The 24,821-nt window shown below is 42.3% G+C and overlaps 2 protein-coding genes and 1 long non-coding RNA gene across 4 annotated transcripts; 2 read left to right on the top strand and 1 right to left on the bottom strand.

Annotated features, from left to right (window-relative positions):
• Window positions 1-3,778: 3,778 nt before the first annotated feature.
• On the bottom strand, window positions 3,779-4,485 carry mrps28 (mitochondrial ribosomal protein S28). The gene has a single exon (XM_034187990.1). The coding sequence runs from the start codon at window positions 4,440-4,442 to the stop codon at window positions 3,975-3,977; it is 468 nt and encodes a 155-aa protein (XP_034043881.1). The 5' UTR covers window positions 4,443-4,485; the 3' UTR covers window positions 3,779-3,974.
• A 1,073-nt stretch (window positions 4,486-5,558) lies between these two features.
• On the top strand, window positions 5,559-24,059 carry sde2 (SDE2 telomere maintenance homolog (S. pombe)). 2 transcript variants are annotated; one of them, XM_034187972.1, is made up of 9 exons: window positions 5,559-5,724; window positions 13,886-14,003; window positions 14,079-14,190; window positions 14,272-14,441; window positions 19,627-19,711; window positions 19,785-19,922; window positions 21,006-21,043; window positions 21,330-21,427; window positions 23,556-24,059. In XM_034187972.1, the coding sequence occupies exons 1-9, from the start codon at window positions 5,614-5,616 to the stop codon at window positions 23,754-23,756; spliced, it is 1,071 nt and encodes a 356-aa protein (XP_034043863.1). In that variant the 5' UTR covers window positions 5,559-5,613; the 3' UTR covers window positions 23,757-24,059. The 2 variants fall into 2 exon arrangements, with proteins under 2 accessions (XP_034043863.1, XP_034043862.1); XM_034187971.1 differs by having other exon boundaries at window positions 23,553-24,059.
• LOC117525987 lies at window positions 5,745-9,195 on the top strand. Its single transcript, XR_004565185.1, has 3 exons — window positions 5,745-8,220; window positions 8,298-8,434; window positions 8,506-9,195. It is a non-coding gene; the product is annotated as an uncharacterized LOC117525987 (long non-coding RNA).
• Window positions 24,060-24,821: the final 762 nt, after the last annotated feature.

Below are 24,821 nucleotides of genomic sequence, written 5' to 3'. Positions count from 1 at the left end.
TGATTGAAAAAATTGATTGATTGATTGTATAAACCAGATATTCACAGTCACCAGACAAAAAAGTCCTAAAGTTTTTGTATTGTTTTCCATGGAATAAACATCGTATATAACAGATTTTTCACTCACATCTGATAAAATGTCTCGTCCAATCACAATGTATTTCCATTAAACCCCTCACATGTGGGACCGGAGACATTTACGTTATTAAAAGTCCAACCGTTTATTTTTTCACACCGTGTTCAGACTCGGACCTGCAGCCTGACGTGAACCTGTTAAATCAGACGCAGCAAAAGGCTGTGATTTGACACTTTGCTGCTTTCACTGCTTCATATTTTAACAGTTTTACAGTTTACACGCTGATAAACGGATCAGAAAAGTCCTCATCACATTTACAGCACAAAGTCAGTAAAAGAGGAAAATGTTCAGCTTCCCTTTGATTTGGAGGTGATGATTGTAGAAAGAAAAACTTGTTGAGGGTCAAATTAGTCCAGAATAAAGCAAAATCCAGAGACAGAGAACTTTAAAACTGTCACACACGTCGTTGTATGACACAGAGTTACAGAGCTGCAGACGCATAAATCAGGCTTTAAATTAATTAAATAAATCATCATAACTTATAAATTTGATATCTTAACTATTTTTATATTATTTTGATAGCACCTGGACCTGGATGTGTTTCTGTTTGCGGTTAAAGGATTTTAAAAATGTTGGAAACATTAAAGGTTCATTCAGTAGTTCAGCGCAGTTGGAACCAAAATGACGCCGTGTTCTGAGTTGACGCCGTTCTCTCTAATCCGGTTGTTAAGTGTGATGTAACGCATCATGTAATTTTCAACTTCTGGCTCCAAACAAAAAAGGCGCGCTGTCATTAACACTGAGAACTGCACTGAGATGCTCTGATCAGGCTGCACACGGACAACAGCATTAACATCGTAACACAAAACTCTTTGTATTTTGTGCCTAAAACTCTCCTGGATCTATTAACTGGGTTTTTAGATGTTGTTACTGTGTTTGTTTTATGTAAAAATGTCAGACGCTCAGGTTGTTTCTCCGTTATTTTCAGTGGGAGTTGCTGTGAGCTGCGATCGCTTCCTGTTCATGTCGTTCAGGGAGAAAGTGAAGTTTGCACTTTAACGTCCTGTTTATTGTAATAAATAATTTTTTATTAACAAACAGACGTATATTTTACCTGTGCATAATAAAATATGTAAAGTAAAAGAAAAAAGTTTTATTAAGTGTTCTGAACATAGAAGCAGACGAACGCGGTTAACGGAGGGATGGAGGTTTGTGCACAACGCAAACACAAACTAAACTTAAACTGTAAATGCTTAAAAGGATCAAACAGATGTAACTTTAACTGTAAACTTGCAGGTCTTTGGACCCGGAAACAGATTTATCACATGATGCGTTACGTCAGCGCTTAACAACCAGATATTCACCTTATTCAGCCCCGCCCACTTTTACAACAGAGGCATTTCCGTTTTGTCTTTGGACTTCCGGTGAATAATGGAAGATATTCCACAGGTAGAAACAAAAACCTTCGGATCGACTCTGGCTCACCCACGGGTCAGAACAGAGCAGAAAGCTGACACGGAACGGTGGCCCTGGATTATTTTTAACTACTTTGTGTCGTCACTCGGTGTGGACGGTTTGGCTCTGAGGAACGATGAGCTTCATGAGCCGCTGAAGCTCATATCAAAGCACATTCAAGCCCTCTACACACCAGAAAGGTCCTCTGACTGTGTATAAAAGACATAACTATTGCCAGTGAAAAGTCTTTTGCCATTATAAGTCATTTAAAATTGATGCAATAGTTTAAAAAGTTAAATTAAAGAAGACCATCACCAGATCAAGACTGCATAATACCAAAATCCAAAACCAGACCAACTGAGTCTTAAATAAAGTGTTGTGAAATACAATCACCAGAATGCAGCACTTTCAAATGCCCAGTTTTAATACACACACACACACACACACACACACACACACACACACACACACACACACACACACACACACACACACACACCTTCAACTACTTAGTCCAGTTAAGGGTCACCCAGGACAGGACGCCAGTCTGTCACAGCCACTTTTAATATAAATAGTAACAATCATATATACCTGTACAGTATTTAGCACAGTGCTTTAATTTTACCGCAAAATATTTTATTTTACAAAATATCTAGTCATGTTTGAATTGATTAAAGAGTAAAAACTGTAGGAAATCAATTGTAAGGTCCAAAAGAAGTTTCTGTAGGAAGTATTTTAGCCATGAGGTCAAGTGAGAGGTGAAGTGTTGACCTTTAAGATGCTGGACAGAGAGGATGGAGGACTGCTATAACGGACTGATACGGCAGGTGGCAGCAGTGCAACAATAAAGATGCCGGCTGCCATTAAATGCCGTAGAAGAAGAGGGGTAAGTTTGATTTACCCTTAGGGACACCCGTTTTGAGAGGGTTGCGTTTCGTGTCAAAATAAAGCCATAAAATATATGTATTTTTTAAGTTAGCGGTTTTAAATGACGGTATAAACGTAACGTGGAAAAAAATAGATGAAAATCCTTTTACAAATGGAGGATCTGCACACATGGCAGCAGGTGATTTCACTGATGGTTTTTACTACAGCGGCTAAGAATCGTTCAAATCCGGTTACAAGCACCAAAATTTGACTGTTTACATTTTGGTACATAAAATTAAGTCTCTTCAGCTGCTCCCTTGTTTGCACTCGGGGTCGCCACAGCAAATCCAAGGTGGATCTGCGTGTTGATTTGGCACAAGTTTTACGCCGGATGCCCTTCCTGACGCAACTCCACATTACATGGAGGAATGTGGCAGAGGTGGGATTTGAACCCTAACCTTCTGCACTGAAACCAAGCGCATTAACCACTTGGCCACCTTTTGGCACATATTGTAGAAAAATAACTTTAGCCATTTGAATTTTCAACAGGGGAAGAATTACATAGGGTCAAAATAATTAAAGAAAAGTTCCAATCATATTGAAAGTGATACCACATTACATATCTGATGACAGCGATTCCAAAACGGTATAGTTTGGACTATCTGTAATTGAATGTTCTGGAGTTTTGGGGTAAAAACAGCAAGAATGGTGACAAAGGTCAGTTTCAGTTTGTACAGGGGTCAAAAGTTAAAGTTGCTCCAGTTTTGGTAAAACGTGGTGCAAATTATTGGCTGAACTAATAGGATCAATAAATGGAATAGTTCTGTGTTGAATGTTTGATCTCCAAAGTAAAGGTCAAACAATGTCGACGTCCATTGGATTCTCTGACATGTGACATATGTTACCCTGTGACATGATAACTAAGCATGACACATGGTGCAAACTATTCCTTTTTAAAATCCTACTAACTGGCTTATGTGGTATAACTTTCAATATGACTGGAACTTGTTTTTTAACCCCTATGCAGTTCTTTGACCCCTACTTGGCCCCCTGTTGAAAATTCAAATGGCTAACATTATTTTTCTAAAATATGTACCAAAAGGTATAAACAGTCAAACTTTGGTGCTTGTAACTTGATTTGAAGGATTCCTCTGCAAATATTCTGTTATCTGCTGCACTATTTAAACTGTGACTTTAATAAGATATTTTACAGAAACAGCAAAATATCTACTTCAGATCCTCCAAATAGACTTCTCGGTTTGTTTTCTGGACCTTTGAACAAAGTTCCCCAAAATCAAATCATCATCATCACACAGAAGAGTGAGAACATAAATAAATATTGTAATGACATTTTTTACATAACTATTTATTTACACAAATATGATCGATACAGGTTATTCTAATAACATAATCACTTTGAGGCCTTTGAATGTGACGTCATGACAGCAACAAGAAAAGCCTTTGGTCATGTGACTTTTGCAATCAAAAACCGATGATCAATAATGGAGCAGGTCTGGTTCCAGGCCAGGACCCAGTGGTTCCGGGTCAGTCCGGCGGGAGACCCCAGTGGTTCCGGGTCAGTCCGGCGGGCCCAGCAGGACAGCCTGAGCCTCCAGCAGCGTGGTGTCGGTTTTGGCGCCCAGGAAGCGACTGCTGACTTCCGCTTCCTGTAGCCGTAAACGGACTCTGCTGCCGCGCTGCAGCCTTTCATCTCCCGCCGGACGCCGACAAACGCAGTGGAATTTCCCGCCGAAGTCGATGTAAAGGTCGTCGTGGACCACGTGGAAAATCCTCCCGACGGCCACTTTGTCCTTGATCATACCGATCTGGATCAGCGGGGACCGTCGGAGCAGATGGGCGAAGTCCTCCCTCTGACCGCTGGGGGCGCTGCGCCGCAGCTCCTCCTGAAGCTCCACGGCGGCCGCGAAGCCGCTCCGCGGCCTGTCAGTGCCGCCGGAGGCCGAACGGGCCGACCGGACCGACAACGAATTGATGGAGGTCGAATGGAACCGGAACCGTCCCGGAGCTCGCAGCCAGGCCGCCATCTTGCTGCCCGGACTTCTTCTTCTCGTTGGTATTCGCCTTTAACGTGTGGATGCGCTGTAGCGCCGCCGGGTGGACAGGAGGAAAAACAAAACGGAAAAAAACCCATTTAAAACTGAAAATCCATAAAACCAACAACACCATGTTCAAAGATACTACAGACTACAGCGCCACCTACAGTCCTTTAGTCACAGCTGCTGTGTGAGGTCACAAAGGTTCCATCAAAGCACAATCCTCAGCAAGATCAAAGGCTTCAGAACCATCCAACTCCTGCGTAAAAATAAAACATCAAGAGTTTTCCTTCAGCACAGTCGCTTAGTGGTTAAAACTGCTGCTTCACAGCCAACAGGTCATGGGATCGATTCTCACCTGTGACCTTTCTGTGTGGGTTTCCTCCGGCTGCTCCCACATCCAAACTCATGCAAAATTATTGTGTTAAAATTCAGTGAACGTGGTGAAATTTTAATCAGTCAGATCCTCAAGTCAGTCAGTCAAGTCTGGCAGCGCATGTTTCACCACATCCATGACCACTTGACTGCCACGGTTCCTGGATGACAACCATGCAGACAGACAGCCGGTCCACCCCCCACATCTCCAAAATAACTATCTGCTGCAGCTAGGTGACAGGTGGGTGTGTCTTTGACCTTTTCCAGTCTCTGGGGTCCACCTGTGTCCTGGATCATGTCCAGAGAAACTCCCCACATGGACTAAATGTGGTGTCTGATGTTCCCTCACATGTCAGTGATCATCCTCATCTGAGTCTCACTAAGTAACTGTTCATTGGACACAAAGTCATTCCAGCAGGACCCAAAGATCCTCCACAGAGACCTGGAACCAAAGACATCCAGTCCTCACATCAGGTCACTGGTTAGAGTCCGAGTCTGATAACGAGACAGGAAGCAGCAGGATCCTGAAAACGTGGACCTTCATTCTCCAGCAAAGACATCAGCATCACCAAACATGAGACATTTAAAGTGCAGAACAATTAAACAGGAAACACGATTACAGAACATCAGACGTGTCGAGGGAAAAAAAATTAAAACTGTCAGAATGTGGCCAGAAATGTTTTGAATGAAGACTGAACGCCGAGTCAAAACACCAGGTGGCGCTAACGCAGCGACGGCCGCAAAACCACAGAAGAAGAAGACTGGCGAAGCTAGCACAGCAGCTAACATGGAGGTGTTTGTTTGTGCTCCGTTTTTGAGTAAAATTCGTCTTAATTGTGTCGTTTTCCCACAAGAATCGTCGGTCAAAGACGTTCTGACGTATTTTGTGCAGCAGACGGTGAGTTTTTCCAACAAAAACACGAGCTAACGGACCGTTTAAAACGAAATAAAAGAGAAATGAAACTAAATAACGGCGAGATTTACCACAAAGTTCCTGAAATTAGAGTTTAGGGTTAGAGACTTTAAAAGTTTGATATCGTGACTTGTGGTTCGTAACAGTAAAAAACAATTTAAAATCTACAAGCTGGACATAAATAAGAACGGACAAATAAACATTTAAAACATAATTTTAAAATGTGAAAAATGACATTGTCAGAGGTGTCTCACACCGACAGGCTAATAGTCGTTATGTTGTCACGTTTTCCACTGCGATGACTTAAAAGAGATTTGGCGGAAATGAACTCCTTGGGCATATCTCACCTTGAGAGCTCTGCATTCTTTTCCTGTTTTTATTTGTCTTGATTTTAAGGGCTTGAAGATGAAGTAAATTTTTTTTTTTTTTTCCCTCAGCTTGGCTTTTTAATTTTTTTTGTACTAAAGGTCAGAACAGTTTCCCACAAAGTTCTCAATAAACAGCTTGAATAAAGGTTCATGAACTCTGTTAAAAATATATTCTATCATTAAATAATTTAGAAGAAAGCACAGTTTTACACATTAAACCAATTAGTCTGGACATGAACATGTCAAAGACAAAATGACAAAAATACTGTCAGTGTTTCTGGTAAGTGTGAACAAAAAGCTGCAAAATGACTGAAACTGCCGTCATTTCACTCACTTACTTTATATGTTTTTTTCTATTTTGCGTCCCCTAATCGCTCCTCCATCTCGACACTTCTGTTACATTTTTATTCTGCCCCGGTATGAATTATGGGGGGCATACAGTCAGTTGCCCAGTTCTGGATCACTTTTATGAAAGTCCCGCTATACAGAGCCATAATGCAACTGAATGTCCTTTATTATGTGTTGTTGTATTGGGTATTTGGATGTTATCTAGCTGAAGAAGTCAGGATGGTGTAGCCCTTCTACTGAAACTGTGAAACCACATTATGTGTGGTGCAAATTAGGGATGCACAATAATGATCAGTGGACGATAATGGCCTTTGTGATGTCACGCAGATAATTACGCTAATTAAAAAATTCGATGATAATAATAAAGACTCTTCATCCCAGTTTCACCGTTGATCTGAGTGCTGTGCGCCTTGTATTCCTCAACCCCTCCCTTCTGTGACCGTGTTGTCGCGTATTTGTGTCGTAAATTTGCTGCGCTGAGTGGTGTGTTTAGAAAACAGAAAATAGCATCGTACGTTTGGGCTTTCTTTACCGTGTCTCAGGAAAACATTTCATTGGCAGTTTACAATGCATGCTCTGCAGAAGTTTCACAGGAGGGAAAAAGGCGACGAGCTTTAACACAACAAAAAGACCCAAGGGCGACAGCAATTAACAAAATCATACAGTTTATTACACTTGACGACCAGCCTTCTTCAGTCGTTGAAGACATAGGATTTTGTCAGCTAATGCAGTACGTTGAACCCCGCTACGAGATTCCAAGTCGCCCCTACTTTGCAGACACTTGCCTACCTGCGCTATACAATGTGGTGGCCGCACACAGTTACAGTCTGCTGACGAAAGATTAGTCTGACTGCAACTATTTCAGCTTCACAACAGACATTTGGACGTGAGCCAATTGAGCACATTAAGTATGACAGCACAATGGATTGACAAAGACTTTAAACTTCAAAAAGCTGTTCTACACGCCCAAGAGCTCCCCGGGTCCCACACGGCACAAGCAACTTGTGATTCGTTTAAGCACTGGGATATTGCAAAAGATAAGGTACATGTTGTCCTGTGGGATAATGCTAAGAACACGATAAAAGCAATGGATCTGTGTCAACTCTCAAGTCTGGGCTGCATGGCACACACACAGTGCAACATGCTATAAATGAAGCTGTGCTAAGTCAGAGGAGTGTGGCTGATTGTATCTCAATTGGATGAAAAATGTTGGCCACTTTAAACATTCACAAGTTGCCACTACTGCTCTCTCAACATTACAAACCCAGCTAGGTGTTAAGCCCACTTGACTACAACAGAATGTTCCGACAAGGTGGAGTAGCACCTTTTATATGCTACAAAGTCTGTTGCAGCAAAAACAAACACTGGCTGTATATGGAGTGGTTGGAAAATTGCCAGCAATGCTGAATTCATACCAGTGGACACTGACTGAAAATATGCTGACCATTCTTGACCCTTGTGAACAACTAACTCGGGACATTAACAAAGCTTCAGCTTCAATGGCAGATGTGATCCCAGCCATCCAAGCTTTGAAGAGACTTTTGAACAAGACTTGTTCCTCTGACCAAGGTGTAAAAACTGCAAAGAGCACCTTACTGGAGGCTGCCAGCAGAAGATTTGGTCACATTGATGAAGAGCCCTTGTATTTAATTTCCACATTGTTGGATCCAAGATATAAGAACCACTACTTCACTACTGAAGCTAAAGAAAATTCAAAGAACATGCTGTTGGAGGAATTAAAGAGCCAACAACTGTGATATTTCAGGTACTATTCTTTGTTTACTTATCCCAATTTATCTGTCAACAAATGTATTATTTAACATTGGTAATGACCTTTTACAGATGTAAGGGTGGTTGAGCCAGAAACAAAGCCTGTTGCAGGTGGAAGCAATTCTCTCCTTGAGATGTTTGCTGAAATAATAGAGGAAAACACAGATGGAGTTGGTCAGCCAGAAAAACAAAAACAAATGGAAGAGCAGGTAAATATTGAAATGAAAATATTTGATCATTTGATTGACCTATACTATTCTGACATATGTTTAACTGTCAGTTACAGGCCTACATCTCTGAAGCCACACTCCCCGTGCTCACTCAAAAAGCCACCATGACACCGTTGGACTACTGGAAAAAGAACAAGTACCGCTTCCCAAACTTGGCTCAGCTTGCAAGGAAATACCTGTCTGTACCTTGCACAAGCGTTGACAGTGAACGCTTGTTTTCTGCAGCTGCTAATGTGATGGACGAAAAAAGAAACTGGTTAGGATGTGAGAAGGCAGAGATGATTCTGTTTGTGAAGAAAAATCTTCCACTTATTTGCCCTGAATTGAAAAAAGAATGAACATAAGGTCAAAACATTACAACCTGTTGAGTTGTAGCAGAGGAGTAATGTGGGCACGTAAGTTTTTCTTGCCTTTCATGAACTGTTTACTTGGATCTTTTTATGTTCTGTAACTGAATGTTGTCATTCCTGAGGGGAGACACTTAATGCACTACTTTATTATTTAATTTATAGTTAATTATAGTTTAATGTATTTTACGTTTAAGGTTATATTTTGAGAAAAATATTTTATTTACTATTTTTTATAAATCAGCAAGACCTTGTTTGGGTTGTGTTACTCCACTTGTTTCAAAGACGTTATTTTCATTAGTTACTTCATCCAAACCATCAACATGTCTATTAGACCCCATTCCTACCAGGCTGCTCAAGTAAGCCCTACCATTATTTAATGCTTCGATCTTAAATATGATCAATCTATCTTTGTTAGTTGGCTATGTACCACAGGCTTTTAAGGTGGCAGTAATTAAACCATTACTTAAAAAGCCATCACTTGACCCAGCTATCTTAGCTAATTATAGGCCAATCTCCAACCTTCCTTTTCTCTCAAAAATTCTTGAAAGGGTAGTTGTAAAACAGCTAACTGATCATCTGCAGAGGAATGGTCTATTTGAAGAGTTTCAGTCAGGTTTTAGAATTCATCATAGTACAGAAACAGCATTAGTGAAGGTTACAAATGATCTTCTTATGGCCTCGGACAGTGGACTCATCTCTGTGCTTGTTCTGTTAGACCTCAGTGCTGCTTTTGATACTGTTGACCATAAAATTTTATTACAGAGATTAGAGCATGCCATAGGTATTAAAGGCACTGCGCTGCGGTGGTTTGAATCATATTTGTCTAATAGATTACAATTTGTTCATGTAAATGGGGAATCTTCTTCACAGACTAAAGTTAATTATGGAGTTCCACAAGGTTCTGTGTTAGGACCAATTTTATTCACTTTATACATGCTTCCCTTAGGCAGTATTATTAGACGGTATTGCTTAAATTTTCATTGTTACGCAGATGATACCCAGCTTTATCTATCCATGAAGCCAGAGGACACACACCAATTAGCTAAACTGCAGGATTGTCTTACAGACATAAAGACATGGATGACCACTAATTTCCTGCTTTTAAACTCAGATAAAACTGAAGTTATTGTACTTGGCCCCACAAATCTTAGAAACATGGTGTCTAACCAGATCCTTACTCTGGATGGCATTACCCTGACCTCTAGTAATACTGTGAGAAATCTTGGAGTCATTTTTGATCAGGATATGTCATTCAATACGCATATTAAACAAATATGTAGGACTGCTTTTTTGCATTTACGCAATATCTCTAAAATCAGAAAGGTCTTGTCTCAGAGTGATGCTGAAAAACTAATTCATGCATTTATTTCCTCTAGGCTGGACTATTGTAATTCATTATTATCAGGTTGTCCTAAAAGTTCCCTAAAAAGCCTTCAGTTAATTCAAAATGCTGCAGCTAGAGTACTGACGGGGACTAGAAGGAGAGAGCATATCTCACCCATATTGGCCTCTCTTCATTGGCTTCCTGTTAATTCTAGAATAGAATTTAAAATTCTTCTTCTTACTTATAAGGTTTTGAATAATCAGGTCCCATCTTATCTTAGGGACCTCGTAGTACCATATCACCCCAATAGAGCGCTTCGCTCTCAGACTGCAGGCTTACTTGTAGTTCCTAGGGTTTGTAAGAGTAGAATGGGAGGCAGAGCCTTCAGCTTTCAGGCTCCTCTCCTGTGGAACCAGCTCCCAATTCAGATCAGGGAGACAGACACCCTCTCTACTTTTAAGATTAGGCTTAAAACTTTCCTTTTTGCTAAAGCTTATAGTTAGGGCTGGATCAGGTGACCCTGAACCATCCCTTAGTTATGCTGCTATAGACGTAGACTGCTGGGGGGTTCCCATGATGCACTGAGTGTTTCTTTCTCTTTTTGCTCTGTATGCACCACTCTGCATTTATTCATTAGTGATTGATCTCTGCTCCCCTCCACAGCATGTCTTTTTCCTGGTTCTCTCCCTCAGCCCCAACCAGTCCCAGCAGAAGACTGCCCCTCCCTGAGCCTGGTTCTGCTGGAGGTTTCTTCCTGTTAAAAGGGAGTTTTTCCTTCCCACTGTAGCCAAGTGCTTGCTCACAGGGGGTCGTTTTGACCGTTGGGGTTTTACATAATTATTGTATGGCTTTGCATTACAATATAAAGCGCCTTGGGGCAACGGTTTGTTGTGATTTGGCGCTATATAAAAAAAAAATTGATTGAAATTGATTGAAATTGATTGATTGACGTTGGCACTTATTTTTTGTTTATGAGAAGATGTGGCTCCACTTGTTACAATGAAGTTTATGTTAAACTAATGTAAAGTGTTCTTATCGGTGAATTATCGGTTTCTGTAGCCCTGGAAAAATGGGTTATTGGTTATCTGTTAAAAATTCTGTTATCGTGCATCACTAGTGCAAATAATTGCAGGAAATGGATCACTTTGCTGCTTCTGGATCATGACACTCTGTGTCACTTTGGGGTCATTCCTGGCATCTGGCTGGAGCCCTTCTAATGCAGAATGATACACACTGTGCCCCAGAATGTGTTTTGAACACAAAATGATATAAATTAGACTTATTAAATGAGAATTGACTTAGTTTCAAAAGGCGCTGTTATACACTTTTACGAGAAAAAATGATGTGTTTACTCAAATTGTGTGGCATTCCTTAATAAATGAAGATAAAATCTGTGGTAATAAACATTCTTGGATTTTGACATCTCCCCCCTAAGCTTTTAACTCAATGAAGTGGATCAAATCAATTTTATTTATGTAGCGCCAAATCACAACAAACAGTTGCCCCAAGGCGCTTTATATTGTAAGGCAAAAGCCATACAATAATTACAGAAAAACCCCGACGGTCAAAACGACCCCCTGTGAGCAAGCACTTGGCTACAGTGGGAAGGAAAAACTCCCTTTTAACAGGAAGAAACCTCCAGCAGAACCAGGCTCAGGGAGGGGCAGTCTTCTGCTGGGACTGGTTGGGGCTGAGGGAGAGAACCAGGAAAAAGACATGCTGTGGAGGGGAGCAGAGATCGATCACTAATGATTAAATGCAGAGTGGTGCATACAGAGCAAAAAGAGAAAGAAACACTCAGTGCATCATGGGAACCCCATGAGGGTCAGGATTAGGGCAGTCACAATTATTACAATATTTGCCAATCGCGATTATTTTTCATATTTGCAAATATTTTTCATAATCATGATTACCGTGAATTATTTATTTTATCCACAAAGTTGCATAAAACGACTCTGAATCTGACGTCATGGTGCTGCAGGAGCCGCGCGCAGCCTCTCTGCCTCACTCACTCTGTTTTCTCTCGTCTTGGTCGGATGGTTAGCGAGGCTCGGATAATAACACGGAGCGTGAGGAGGTTCTGGTTCCAAAGCCACGTACCACGGCACTGCTGTGGATGCATTTTGGTTTTAAGTAGGGCTGCAACAACTAGTCACAACTACATCGATTATTAAAATCGTCAACAACTAATTTGGTAGTCGAGTCATTTATTTTATTTAAGTCTTTGTTTTTCTCTTAGTTCATAGTTTTAGGCAGCGAGCCGTCCTGCCGGTGGATGGTGCTGAGGCACATAAAGTCCTTACTGCCTCCCAGCCTTGATCAGCACCAATTCACATACAGAGCCAACAGGTCCACAGGTGATGCCATCAACACAGCCCTCCACACAGTGTGTCAACATCTTGAACAGTCTGGCAATTATGCGAGGATGTTGTTCGTGGACTTCAGTTCTGCTTTTAACACACTTGTTCCAAGCAGACTGATGTTCAAACTGCACAGTCTGGGTATTGGAGAGCACACCTGCAGATGGATCAGAGACTTTCTCACCAACCGTCTGCAGTCAGTCAGGATGGGGTCCCACCACTCTTTAGTGCTGACAGTGAGCACTGGGGCCCCTCAGGGCTGTGTGCTCAGCCCCATGCTGTACACTTTGTACACCCATGACTGTGCACCAACCCACAGCAGCAACATCTTTGTCAAATTTGCGGATGACACTACTGTGGTTGGGCTGATTCATAACAACGATGAGATGGCCTACAGAGAGGAGGTCCTGAACCTCACTACTTGGTGCTCCCTGAATAACCTGGCACTTAACTCCTCAAAGACAAAGGAGTTGGTGCTAGATTTTAGGCAGAAGAGGGAGGACCCCCCCATTCAGGGAGACACCGTACAGAGGGTCAGTGACTTCAAGCTCCTGGGAACATACATTTCTCAGGACCTTACATGGGGCACCAACACCAATGCCCTTGTAAAAAGGGCACAGCAGCATCTGTACTTCTTAAGGTCACTGAGGAAGGTCAACCTGTCCCAGGAACCGCTGCTGTCCTTCTGTAGGTGTTCTGTAGAGAGCGTCCTCACCAACAACATGTTGGGGTGGTACAGGAGCTGCTCTCAGGCTGACAAGAAGGCTCTGGAGAGAGTCAGGAAGTCAGCACAGAACATCATAGGAGCACAGCTGTCCTCTCTGTCAGACATCTATAACACCAGATGTCTGCACAGGGCCAGAAGCATCAGCTTGGATGGTTCACACCCCGGGCACAGCTTGTTCTCACTGCTGCCCTCAGGAAAGAGGTACCGGTCCATCAAGGCCCGCACATCCAGACTCACCAACATGTTGTACCCAAGTGCACTACGGGTATTGAATGCACATTAGCCTTCAGTCTGCACTGTTCATTGGATTTATTTTTATAAAGGTGAATGTAATGAATAGTACAGACTTCTATTTATATACAGCTACTGGCTCCTTGTAAATACATGTACATATTCTTATTTGTCTTTTTAGATTTACTTTTACACCTTTGCACTATGGGAGTTGTCTTTTAATTTCCTTGTACCTTGTGTATAATGACAATAAAAGCATTCTATTCCTTTTTTCAGACTCAGTTCTGCACAGATGAAGGTGTTTGTGGGCGGAGCCTGATGGTTGACCACATGTTCTCTCAGCTGTTGCTGCTTTTAAAACCTGTCTTAATGTCTTTGTGACGTCCAGCAGGTGTCTATCTGATTTATTTGAAGATGTTGAGGTTTGTCTGCTTTCAGGGAGTTCCTTCTGACGATGTGTTCGTCTGCCGTGGAAACAGATTATCCCACCCACAGGACCCACTGCAGCATGGTGCCACCTATCAGCTGGTGCCCCGCCTCTGTGGAGGAAAAGGAGGTGTGTTGAGTGAGACTTCTGAGTGGCGTTGGCGTGTGCTGTGGCGTCTGGAACACGTGTGTTTGTGTGTTTCAGGGTTCGGGTCCATGCTGCGAGCTCTGGGTGCTCAGATTGAAAAGACGACAAACCGCGAGGCGTGCAGAGATCTGAGCGGACGACGACTGCGTGACGTCAACCACGAGAAAGAGTGAGGGCCGTGTGCTGCAGCGGGCAGACGTGGTCTCAACTGGTGCGGTGTGACGTGGGTCTGTGCTGTTGTTGGGTGTAGAATGGCGGCGTGGTTGGAGAAGCAGGAGGAGCGCGAGGCAGAGAAGGAGCAGCGGCGTCGAGAGCGTCTGCAGAGGAAGCTGGCCCAGCCCAAACACGTCTTCAGCGACGCTGAGTACCAGCGACAGTGCAACGAGCTGGACGAGCGCCTTGAGGAGTCCGTGCTCAAAGGTCAGTGTCCAGTTTCATTCATATTTAGCAGAAGTGTGAACTTAGATGATCCCTGACACTTTGCCCGATTTGTGGGGACGTGTCCTCTCCTGATGACTTTTTTTTTTTTTTTTTTTCCTGTGGCTAAAAATAAAAAATCCACTGCACGCTAACCTTTCCTGTCTGGTGGGTTGGTGTATGTGTGGTTTTCCTGGTGCCGTACGCTGCAGTGTCCCTTAGGAACGGACTCTGCGGTGGAAACAGGCCCACTGACGGTCTGAGGAATGCTGGATGAGACCTGCCTGTGGAATAAACGCCTGCATGGACGTCTCATCAAATGCTGCATCTTTTATGTTTTGTGAAACTTTGTATAGACCTTGTAACTGTTAGCATGGCCCAAGCAGAGGGTCACCTCCGTGAGTCTGGTCTGCCTGAGGTTTCTTCCTCAGAGGGAGTTTTTCTTACCACTGTTGCTCTGGGGGTTAGTAAGGTTAGACCTTACCTCTGTGAAGTGTTTTGAGGTAACTTTGTTGTGATTTGGTGCTATATAAATAAAAATAGTTTGAATTGACTGTTTTCCTGATGCTGTCTCTGGTTTTCCCAGTGATCCTGGTCTCTGGTCTGTGACATGTCCACATGATAAAGACTTTGATTTCTGTCACTTTTACAGTCTTTAACTAGAGACATTCGTCACAAAATGCCCCGGGTGCAGTACTATTTTCCATGTAAAGTGCAGTAATATGTACATGTGTGGGGAAGGTATTTGGTTGAAGCCTTGTGTGTTTGATGTAAACTGGGAGACAGTGGAAACATTGGAGACTGACATTATATTATTTCTACCCAGTTCTTTTATGTAAAATTCTGCCCCTGACCAAAAACCAAACCATTGTATTCCTCATTTTGAGTTTATTCAAGGTCACATTAGAAACCAGGTCTGGGACCCTCACAGACAGTGTCCATCTTGTGAAAGGGCCCTAAAATGAGTCATACAACACTTTTATACCTTGTGGGTGTTAACATGGGTGTGGTTTAGTCTCACATTTCTAATGTTACTGGCTCTCACCAACAGGGGGAGCTCTCCCTGTGTCTGAAACTTGGACAGATAAGAGTAAAACTTAACATATTTCTCAGAACTCCCAAACAAATAACACAAATACTTAATAGCTAACATAAAACAAAGAATTAGCACAGATATTATCTAACAATATTTATTTAAATGAGGTGGGCTTCATAGATAATTGGCAAAGCTTCTGGGGAAAACCTGGTCTTGTTAGGAGAGACGGCATCCATCCCACTTTGGATGGAGCAGCTCTCATTTCTAGAAATCTGGCCAATTTTCTTAAATCCTCCAAACCGTGACTATCCAGGGTTGGGACCAGGAAGCAGAGTTGTAGTCTTACACACCTCTCTGCAGCTTCTCTCCCCCTGCCATCCCCTCATTACCCCATCCCCGTAGAGACGGTGCCTGCTCCCAGACCACCAATAACCAGCAAAAATCTATTTAAGCATAAAAATTCAAAAAGAAAAAATAATATAGCACCTTCAACTGCACCACAGACTAAAACAGTTAAATATGGTCTATTAAACATTAGGTCTCTCTCTTCTAAGTCCCTGTTGGTAAATGATATAATAATTGATCAACATATTGATTTATTCTGCCTAACAGAAACCTGGTTACAGCAGGATGAATATGTTAGTTTAAATGAGTCAACACCCCCGAGTCACACTAACTGTCAGAATGCTCGTAGCACGGGCCGAGGAGGAGGATTAGCAGCAATCTTCCATTCCAGCTTATTAATTAATCAAAAACCCAGACAGAGCTTTAATTCATTTGAAAGCTTGTCTCTTAGTCTTGTCCATCCAAATTGGAAGTCCCAAAAACCAGTTTTATTTGTTATTATCTATCGTCCACCTGGTCGTTACTGTGAGTTTCTCTGTGAATTTTCAGACCTTTTGTCTGACTTGGTGCTTAGCTCAGATAAGATAATTATAGTGGGCGATTTTAACATCCACACAGATGCTGAGAATGACAGCCTCAACACTGCATTTAATCTATTATTAGACTCTATTGGCTTTGCTCAAAATGTAAATGAGTCCACCCACCACTTTAATCATATCTTAGATCTTATTCTGACTTATGGTATGGAAATAGAAGACTTAACAGTATTCCCTGAAAACTCCCTTCTGTCTGATCATTTTTTAATAACATTTACATTTACTCTGATGGACTACCCAGCAGTGGGGAATAAGTTTCATTACACTAGAAGTATTTCAGAAAGCGCTGTAACTGGGTTTAAGGATATGATTCCTTCTTTATGTTCTCTAATGCCATATACCAACACAGTGCAGAGTAGCTACCTAAACTCTGTAAGTGAGATAGAGTATCTCGTCAATAGTTTTACATCCTCATTGAAGACAACTTTGGATGCTGTAGCTCCTCTAAAAAAGAGAGCTTTAAATCAGAAGTGCCTGACTCCGTGGTATAACTCACAAACTCGTAGCTTAAAGCGGATAACCCGTAAGTTGGAGAGGAAATGGCGTCTCACTAATTTAGAAGATCTTCACTTAGCCTGGAAAAAGAGTCTGTTGCTCTATAAAAAAGCCCTCCGTAAAGCTAGGACATCTTACTACTCATCACTAATTGAAGAAAATAAGAACAACCCCAGGTTTCTTTTCAGCACTGTAGCCAGGCTGACAGAGTCAGAGCTCTATTGAGCTGAGTATTCCATTAACTTTAACTAGTAATGACTTCATGACTTTCTTTGCTAACAAAATTTTAACTATTAGAGAAAAAATTACTCATAACCATCCCAAAGACGTATCGTTATCTTTGGCTGCTTTCAGTGATGCCGGTATTTGGTTAGACTCTTTCTCTCCGATTGTTCTGTCTGAGTTATTTTCATTAGTTACTTCATCCAAACCATCAACATGTTTATTAGACCCCATTCCTACCAGGCTGCTCAAGGAAGCCCTACCATTATTTAATGCTTCGATCTTAAATATGATCAATCTATCTTTGTTAGTTGGCTATGTACCACAGGCTTTTAAGGTGGCAGTAATTAAACCATTACTTAAAAAGCCATCACTTGACCCAGCTATCTTAGCTAATTATAGGCCAATCTCCAACCTTCCTTTTCTCTCAAAAATTCTTGAAAGGGTAGTTGTAAAACAGCTAACTGATCATCTGCAGAGGAATGGTCTATTTGAAGAGTTTCAGTCAGGTTTTAGAATTCATCATAGTACAGAAACAGCATTAGTGAAGGTTACAAATGATCTTCTTATGGCCTCGGACAGTGGACTCATCTCTGTGCTTGTTCTGTTAGACCTCAGTGCTGCTTTTGATACTGTTGACCATAAAATTTTATTACAGAGATTAGAGCATGCCATAGGTATAGATTACAATTTGTTCATGTAAATGGGGAATCTTCTTCACAGACTAAAGTTAATTATGGAGTTCCACAAGGTTCTGTGCTAGGACCAATTTTATTCACTTTATACATGCTTCCCTTAGGCAGTATTATTAGACGGCATTGCTTAAATTTTCATTGTTACGCAGATGATACCCAGCTTTATCTATCCATGAAGCCAGAGGACACACACCAATTAGCTAAACTGCAGGATTGTCTTACAGACATAAAGACATGGATGACCTCTAATTTCCTGCTTTTAAACTCAGATAAAACTGAAGTTATTGTACTTGGCCCCACAAATCTTAGAAACATGGTGTCTAACCAGATCCTTACTCTGGATGGCATTACCCTGACCTCTAGTAATACTGTGAGAAATCTTGGAGTCATTTTTGATCAGGATATGTCATTCAAAGCGCATATTAAACAAATATGTAGGACTGCTTTTTTGCATTTACGCAATATCTCTAAAATCAGAAAGGTCTTGTCTCAGAGTGATGCTGAAAAACTAATTCATGCATTTATTTCCTCTAGGCTGGACTATTGTAATTCATTATTATCAGGTTGTCCTAAAAGTTCCCTGAAAAGCCTTCAGTTAATTCAAAATGCTGCAGCTAGAGTACTGACGGGGACTAGAAGGAGAGAGCATATCTCACCCATATTGGCCTCTCTTCATTGGTTTCCTGTTAATTCTAGAATAGAATTTAAAATTCTTCTTCTTACTTATAAGGTTTTGAATAATCAGGTCCCATCTTATCTTAGGGACCTCGTAGTACCATATCACCCCAATAGAGCGCTTCGCTCTCAGGCTGCAGGCTTACTTGTAGTTCCTAGGGTTTGTAAGAGTAGAATGGGAGGCAGAGCCTTCAGCTTTCAGGCTCCTCTCCTGTGGAACCAGCTCCCAATTCAGATCAGGGAGACAGACACCCTCTCTACTTTTAAGATTAGGCTTAAAACTTTCCTTTTTGCTAAAGCTTATAGTTAGGGCTGGATCAGGTGACCCTGAACCATCCCTTAGTTATGCTGCTATAGACGTAGACTGCTGGGGGGTTCCCATGATGCACTGTTTCTTTCTCTTTTTGCTCTGTATGCACCACTCTGCATTTAATCATTAGTGATTGATCTCTGCTCCCCTCCACAGCATGTCTTTTTCCTGGTTCTCTCCCTCAGCCCCAACCAGTCCCAGCAGAAGACTGCCCCTCCCTGAGCCTGGTTCTGCTGGAGGTTTCTTCCTGTTAAAATGGAGTTTTTCCTTCCCACTGTAGCCAAGTGCTTGCTCACAGGGGGTCGTTTTGACCTTTGGGGTTTCACATAATTATTGTATGGCCTTGCCTTACAATATAAAGCGCCTTGGGGCAACTGTTTGTTGTGATTTGGCGCTATATAAAAAAAATGATTGATTGATTGATTGATTTAGAGGATGTGGCCAACAGTGACCATAAAAAGTCAGTAGCCTTCGAACAAATTCAACTATTGGTAATTTTTTAAAGTAGGTCAAGGTCACCGGCCTTTGAACCCATGTGAAGTACTCCTCCAAGGAATGTACCCACCAAATATGTAGTTTTTGTGAGCAATAGGTGCCGAGCTATGTTGTGGCAAACAAATTGCGGCCGGACAGACGGACAACCTGGCTGCCATATGCTCCGCCTCACGGCACAAGCGCCACGTGGGGCATAATAATATTCAGACTTTCATGAAAACAGTCTTTTTGTTCTTTAATATCAGACACAGACTGTTGGATGGGCTTAGACTCGGGTCTTTGACTGGGTGAGGATCTGAGTGACTTCAGTTTCTTTCAGGACTCCAGGTGAAGAGACGGAACATGGAGCAGAAGCAGCAGTCGGCCAAAAAGAAGCTGAAGACCAGCTCCTCTCCTGGTTTCTGGTGAGAATCTGGATCACAGTGAGGATTCAAACTGTTTGAATTTTTTTTTTCTTTAACCTGCTGCTGCTTTCAGGTCAGGTGTCGAACATCTGCTGAGCTCTGAGGATGAGGACGAGGCACCATCCACCTCCGGCTGTGGAGCTGCTGTTGCTATGACAACAGAGGAGGCGGATCCTGGGCTCTGTGGTGCCGAGGTGCCACAGAGCAGAAGGTAGGCATTTTAGCATGTGCCACTAACGGTGATGGACTCGGTCTACACTAGGGATGGGTATCGAAAACTGGTTCCTGTTAAGAACTGATGAGAAATGATTCAGTCCACTGACATCGATAGCGTTTTAGCCTAACGATTCCCTTATTGGTTCTTCAGTTCACGTTACGCCGGAGCAGCCGTTGTGTCTGAGGATGAAAATGATCATTTCTCTACGTTGATTTCAGAAGCTTCAGTGCTTTTCAGAAGCATTGGGTTTGCAGTTTCTTCATTAACCTCAGAGCCATTTAAAGACATCAATCATGACTCACCTTTGTGCCGATTAAAGTCACTAACTGGACTATTGTCTGGTTGTGGGCAGGAAATGAGGATCATCCTCTGTTCCACAGCGGAGATCTTACTCGTTCCTTGTTAACTTTTGGTGGGGCAGCACGTGATGGTTCTCTGGTGTGAGCTGGACCTGCTTCACCAGCTCCTAAACTGATGTTACTGTTCCTCAGCTAAAGGAAATAATAATAATGATAATGATCTCCTCTGTTTTGTGGTTCTAACTGCGTTGCTCCAAACGCTGCGCCGCTCTCTGCCCAGTAAAGTTGGAAAGATGGATTCCAGTCAGAATTAAAACCTTCAACGTGAATCGCTGTTTTAAATCAAATGACACCTTTTTCCAAATGTCATACAGATAACAGACTGTTTATTTTTTCCCTCTCAAAACGAGACGTCCTCCATTCTTTATGAATTAAATTGATCTCAGCGTTCAGCAGCCGGCTGAAGAGTTCAGCTCAGAGTCTACGGAGTTATATTTGTCATTAATGTCTGAAAGGAAATGATTTTGACAAACTACAGATTTTATTTTTATTTATGTCCAGAGTTTAAGGATCCAGTGACCAGTTTCATATTTATTTGCTTTAAGACTCAATAAAATGTTGACATAGAAAACCTGCAAAGCCAAATTTTATCGATAATGGCATCGATATTGATTAAAATCTTATCAGTACCCATCCCTTCAGCAGCTGTTCCTGATCCCAACTCAAAGTCAGAACTTTACAGCAAGATTCTGGTTTTGTTTTTCCCTCTGACTTCTAGCTGCAGCTCCACATCAGCTGAACACAGAAAGACCCCAAAACCTGAACCAGACCAGGCCCGTGGACCCTTAGAGGACAAAAAACCTGAACCAGACCAGGCCCGTGGACCCTTAGAGGACAAAAAACCTGAACCAGACCAGGCCCGTGGACCCCTAGAGGACAAGAAACCTGAACCAGACCAGGCCCGTGGACCCTTAGAGGATAAAAAACCTGAACCAGACCAGGCCCATGGACCCCTAGAGGACAAAAAACCTGAACCAGACCAGGCCCGTGGACCCCTAGAGGACCAAAAAACCTGAACCAGACCAGGCCCGTGGACCCCTAGAGGACCAAAAACCTGAACCAGACCAGACTGGTGAACCTGGCGAAGAAAAATCTACAGAAGTTTCTGGAGTTGATTTGTGGAGTTGCACGTCTCAGCAGGTCAGTACTTTGACACTTGCTCTGCAGCTTCTCCTTGTCCTCTTGTCTTTCTTCACCTGTCTCCATTCTTTTTCTTCAACTTCTTTCTCATCTTTCTTCCTCTGTCCAGATGTCACACAAACACCTTCTTGTCCATCTCTGTCATGACATCTGCAGTACTTTTCCAGTTGTCCAAAATCACGTCCCCTCCCTCTGCTGTCTGTCTCACCTTCTCTGCCCCTTGGTTCAACTCTCACTCTGAAGTCGTCTTTTCAGTTCTTGTCTGTCTGCTTCTTACATCTGATCTTCTCCTTTTGCAGTGGATTCAGACACCACTACGGTTCTGTTGCTGTTTGATCTCAGTGCTGCATTTGATACAGTGGATCATCATATTCTACTTGATAGGCTGGAAAATCATTTTGGGATTACTGGGAGTGCCCTTGCATGGCTGACGTCATACTTGACCAGTCGTTCTGTGTTTTGTACAGTAACACTACCTCTAACCTTAGTGACATGACATTTGGGGTTCCACAGGGGTCTGTCTTAGGCCCCCTGCTTTTCTCCCTTTATATAACACCCCTTGGACACATATTGTGATGTTTTGGGATTACCTTTCACTGCTATTGTTCAGATGTTTTAATTACAACCCTCCGACTGGGTTAGTGACAGGCAGCACACCTGGTATGACTAGTTTTATAGTTTATTGTGATTTCAAACAGAACCGACCACAGGTCATAAACCTGAAAACACAAAGAAATGAACAAAATTTACAATTATATTCATTGAATATAAATGCAACATCATTTCAATTAAACAATACATTCTATTTAGCTACAAGTAATACAACCTTTATTTCTCATTTTTCATACTTGTATACTTAGTTATTCTTATAAACCCCATCCAATCTATATTCCCTGGTTTTCTAATCTCCCACTAACGCAGAGCGCAGCTCCCCCACGCTCCGACTGGCACACTGCATAAAACCCATGAGACGCTCAGAGACCGCCCTTTAGACTAGCGTGACTCCGTTAAAGCCTAGCACGCTATTGTCTGCTACATTATTCGGCTTGGTAATCACCAAACACACAGCTTTGGCTGCAGCTAATATGGCTGAGAGCACGCCCCCCTCACGCCACGCACCACACGTGATGCAGTTAAACCAACTTCCTTTCGTACTACACAAACATAGTGCAGTAAAGCAAATAATTACAAACTGGGCTTTAAACTGCTTCTAAAGCAAGGTACATTAGTAATTGGTAGCTTTCAGTACACATTTCAGAGTTTACAAGTTGCTACATACCAACGGGTTAAGTGATGAGACTGATCAACACTTTACTAAGATATGAGCGCGACCGCGCATGTTCAGTTTTAATGACCGTCATGTACCAAACAAAGGATTATGGGGATATATATATAAACTTATAACTGAAATGACTGGATAAAATTCATGATTTGAGATGAATTACTCTTAATGTTTTAACCAGATTCCCAAACCAATGAAATCTTTACTGTTTTATTAACCAGTGACCCAAAGAACCGAACAGCTACACTGATGATACTCAGTTATACAAGCCAATAACTGCTGGTAATCTTGTTCACATAAAATCCTTAGAGTGTCTTGCATCAGTGAGAGGTTGGATGTCTAGAAACTTCCTACTTTTAAACTCTGATAAGACTGAAATGATGGTTCTTGGTCCAGTGAGACATCAGCATCAATTTGACCAGTTAACACTCAGCCTTGGCTCGTGTGTCATACATCACACTGACAAAGTGAGGAAGCTTGGGGTAATTTTTGATCGTACTACTGTAATGTTCTTCACTGGCTTCCTGTCCCAGTGAGATCAGATTTTAAGGTTCTGCTACTAGTCTATAAAATTGTTCATGGACAGGCACCTCCCGACCTAGCTGACCTAATTAAACCTTACATGCCGGCCCGGGCTCTGCATCCTCAGGGTGCAGGACTACTTTAGAACAAATGATCACCATTTGATCAAGAAGAAAATCAAGCCAGAAAACCTCTCACACTCTGGTACCACTTTTGAAACACTTTTAATCAGAACCCAACAGCAGAGGGTGCTTTCCTTTCACACACTGTCTCTCTCATGGTCAGTTTGTATTTCAATAAACTGTTGGTTCTGTCTCACAGCAGCGGACTCGTCTGCTGGATCTGGACTCTGTGACTTCAGTGCAGCAGCTGGAGGACTTTGGTCTGGATGTCCTGAAGGAGGCGCTGATGTGCAGAGGGCTGAAATGTGGAGGGACGCTGGCCGAGCGCGCCGCCCGCCTGTTTTCAGTCAGAGGCCTGAAAGAAGAGCAGATCGACTGCAAGCTGTTTGCCAAGAAGAAGTGATGCAGACAGACGGAGTCCAGTGCAGCACCTGAACACATCACACTGAATTCTGTTTCATCAAATGTGGCATCCAGATTTTGTGTGCATCTCTTCCCGAGAGATTCAGTTCCACATCAGAACTTCTTTTTTTGTATCGTTTAACTTTCTGATGTGGGGGCGGAGCTTTAATTTATTGAACATTTTAAATCCGACTTGCGGTGCAGCAACTTCAAAATTTTTTTTTTTTTTTTCTGAATTTGAAGGCATCATTGTTGGATGTTTGAATCACGTGAAATAAATTAATTTTCCCTGTGGATAACTTTTTTTTAAGCTGTGGGGTGTTTGTGTTCAGCTCAGAATTGCATGTTCTTTGAAGTGTTCAACACAACATCAAGGTATTTGTGATCGAGTCTGTCCACAGTCACTGACATACTTTCTTGCTCGCTCGCTCGGCAGGCGCGTTTCTGGGAAATGTTTTTGTCTGCAGCTGACGTCAGTCTGAGCAAACAGAGAAACGGCACAATAACGAATCAACGGCGACAAACGAACACTGACTCTACTGACCAATCATACGACAGCGAAGCACTGCGTTCAGTCAGATCAGCGGACCTGTGAGCAGATGCTTGGAAAAAGTCGGGAATAGATTTTTACAGGGATGAAAAATGAAAAGCTGGAACCCAAAATTACTAGCGAGGGTCTGAGGGCAGGAAAAATGAAGAGAATGAGTAAAAAAAACCAACAGCAACTGAAGACTTTCTTCAGGTGGAATGAAACTACAGCAAGTCTGGAGGGACAAGCAGCACAGACAACGTTCAGCTAAGTCTTAAAGTGCAGTCTGCTGACAGGCTGTCTTATCATTTAAGAACAAATTAACTTTCGTTAAAAGACCATTAACTCACCTTTATCACAAACGCAGACAGTTCAGTGAGCAGTGCGCGGCGCCAACGGCTCAGTATTATTGTCCCGAGGGCGCCTTAGCTGCTCAACAAGGTGCCTGATGGAGAAGCATGAAATTCAGCACTGACCTCAAACATGACCCAGGCAACTGGCAAAAAAGCAGGTTTTTCATCCTTACATTTAGAAGAT

Source organism: Thalassophryne amazonica, chromosome 15, assembly GCF_902500255.1.
Source record: "Thalassophryne amazonica chromosome 15, fThaAma1.1, whole genome shotgun sequence".
In the NCBI taxonomy this organism is placed as follows: domain Eukaryota; kingdom Metazoa; phylum Chordata; class Actinopteri; order Batrachoidiformes; family Batrachoididae; genus Thalassophryne; species Thalassophryne amazonica.
Note: the sequence above shows the minus strand (reverse complement) of the source record. Positions and strands in the feature narration are given on the sequence as shown.

What these genes read in the sequence shown, in the direction of transcription:
- mrps28 (XM_034187990.1), bottom strand. Translation starts at nt 4,442, where the DNA reads ATGGCGGCCTGGCTGCGAGCTCCGGGACGGTTCCGGTTCCATTCGACC.
- sde2 (XM_034187971.1), top strand. Translation starts at nt 5,614, where the DNA reads ATGGAGGTGTTTGTTTGTGCTCCGTTTTTGAGTAAAATTCGTCTTAAT. An exon ending in CCTCTGTGGAGGAAAAGGAG is followed by an intron (nt 14,004 to 14,078) that starts GTGTGTTGAGTG and finishes TGTGTGTTTCAG; the next exon opens with GGTTCGGGTCCATGCTGCGA. An exon ending in GACGTCAACCACGAGAAAGA is followed by an intron (nt 14,191 to 14,271) that starts GTGAGGGCCGTG and finishes TGTTGGGTGTAG; the next exon opens with AATGGCGGCGTGGTTGGAGA.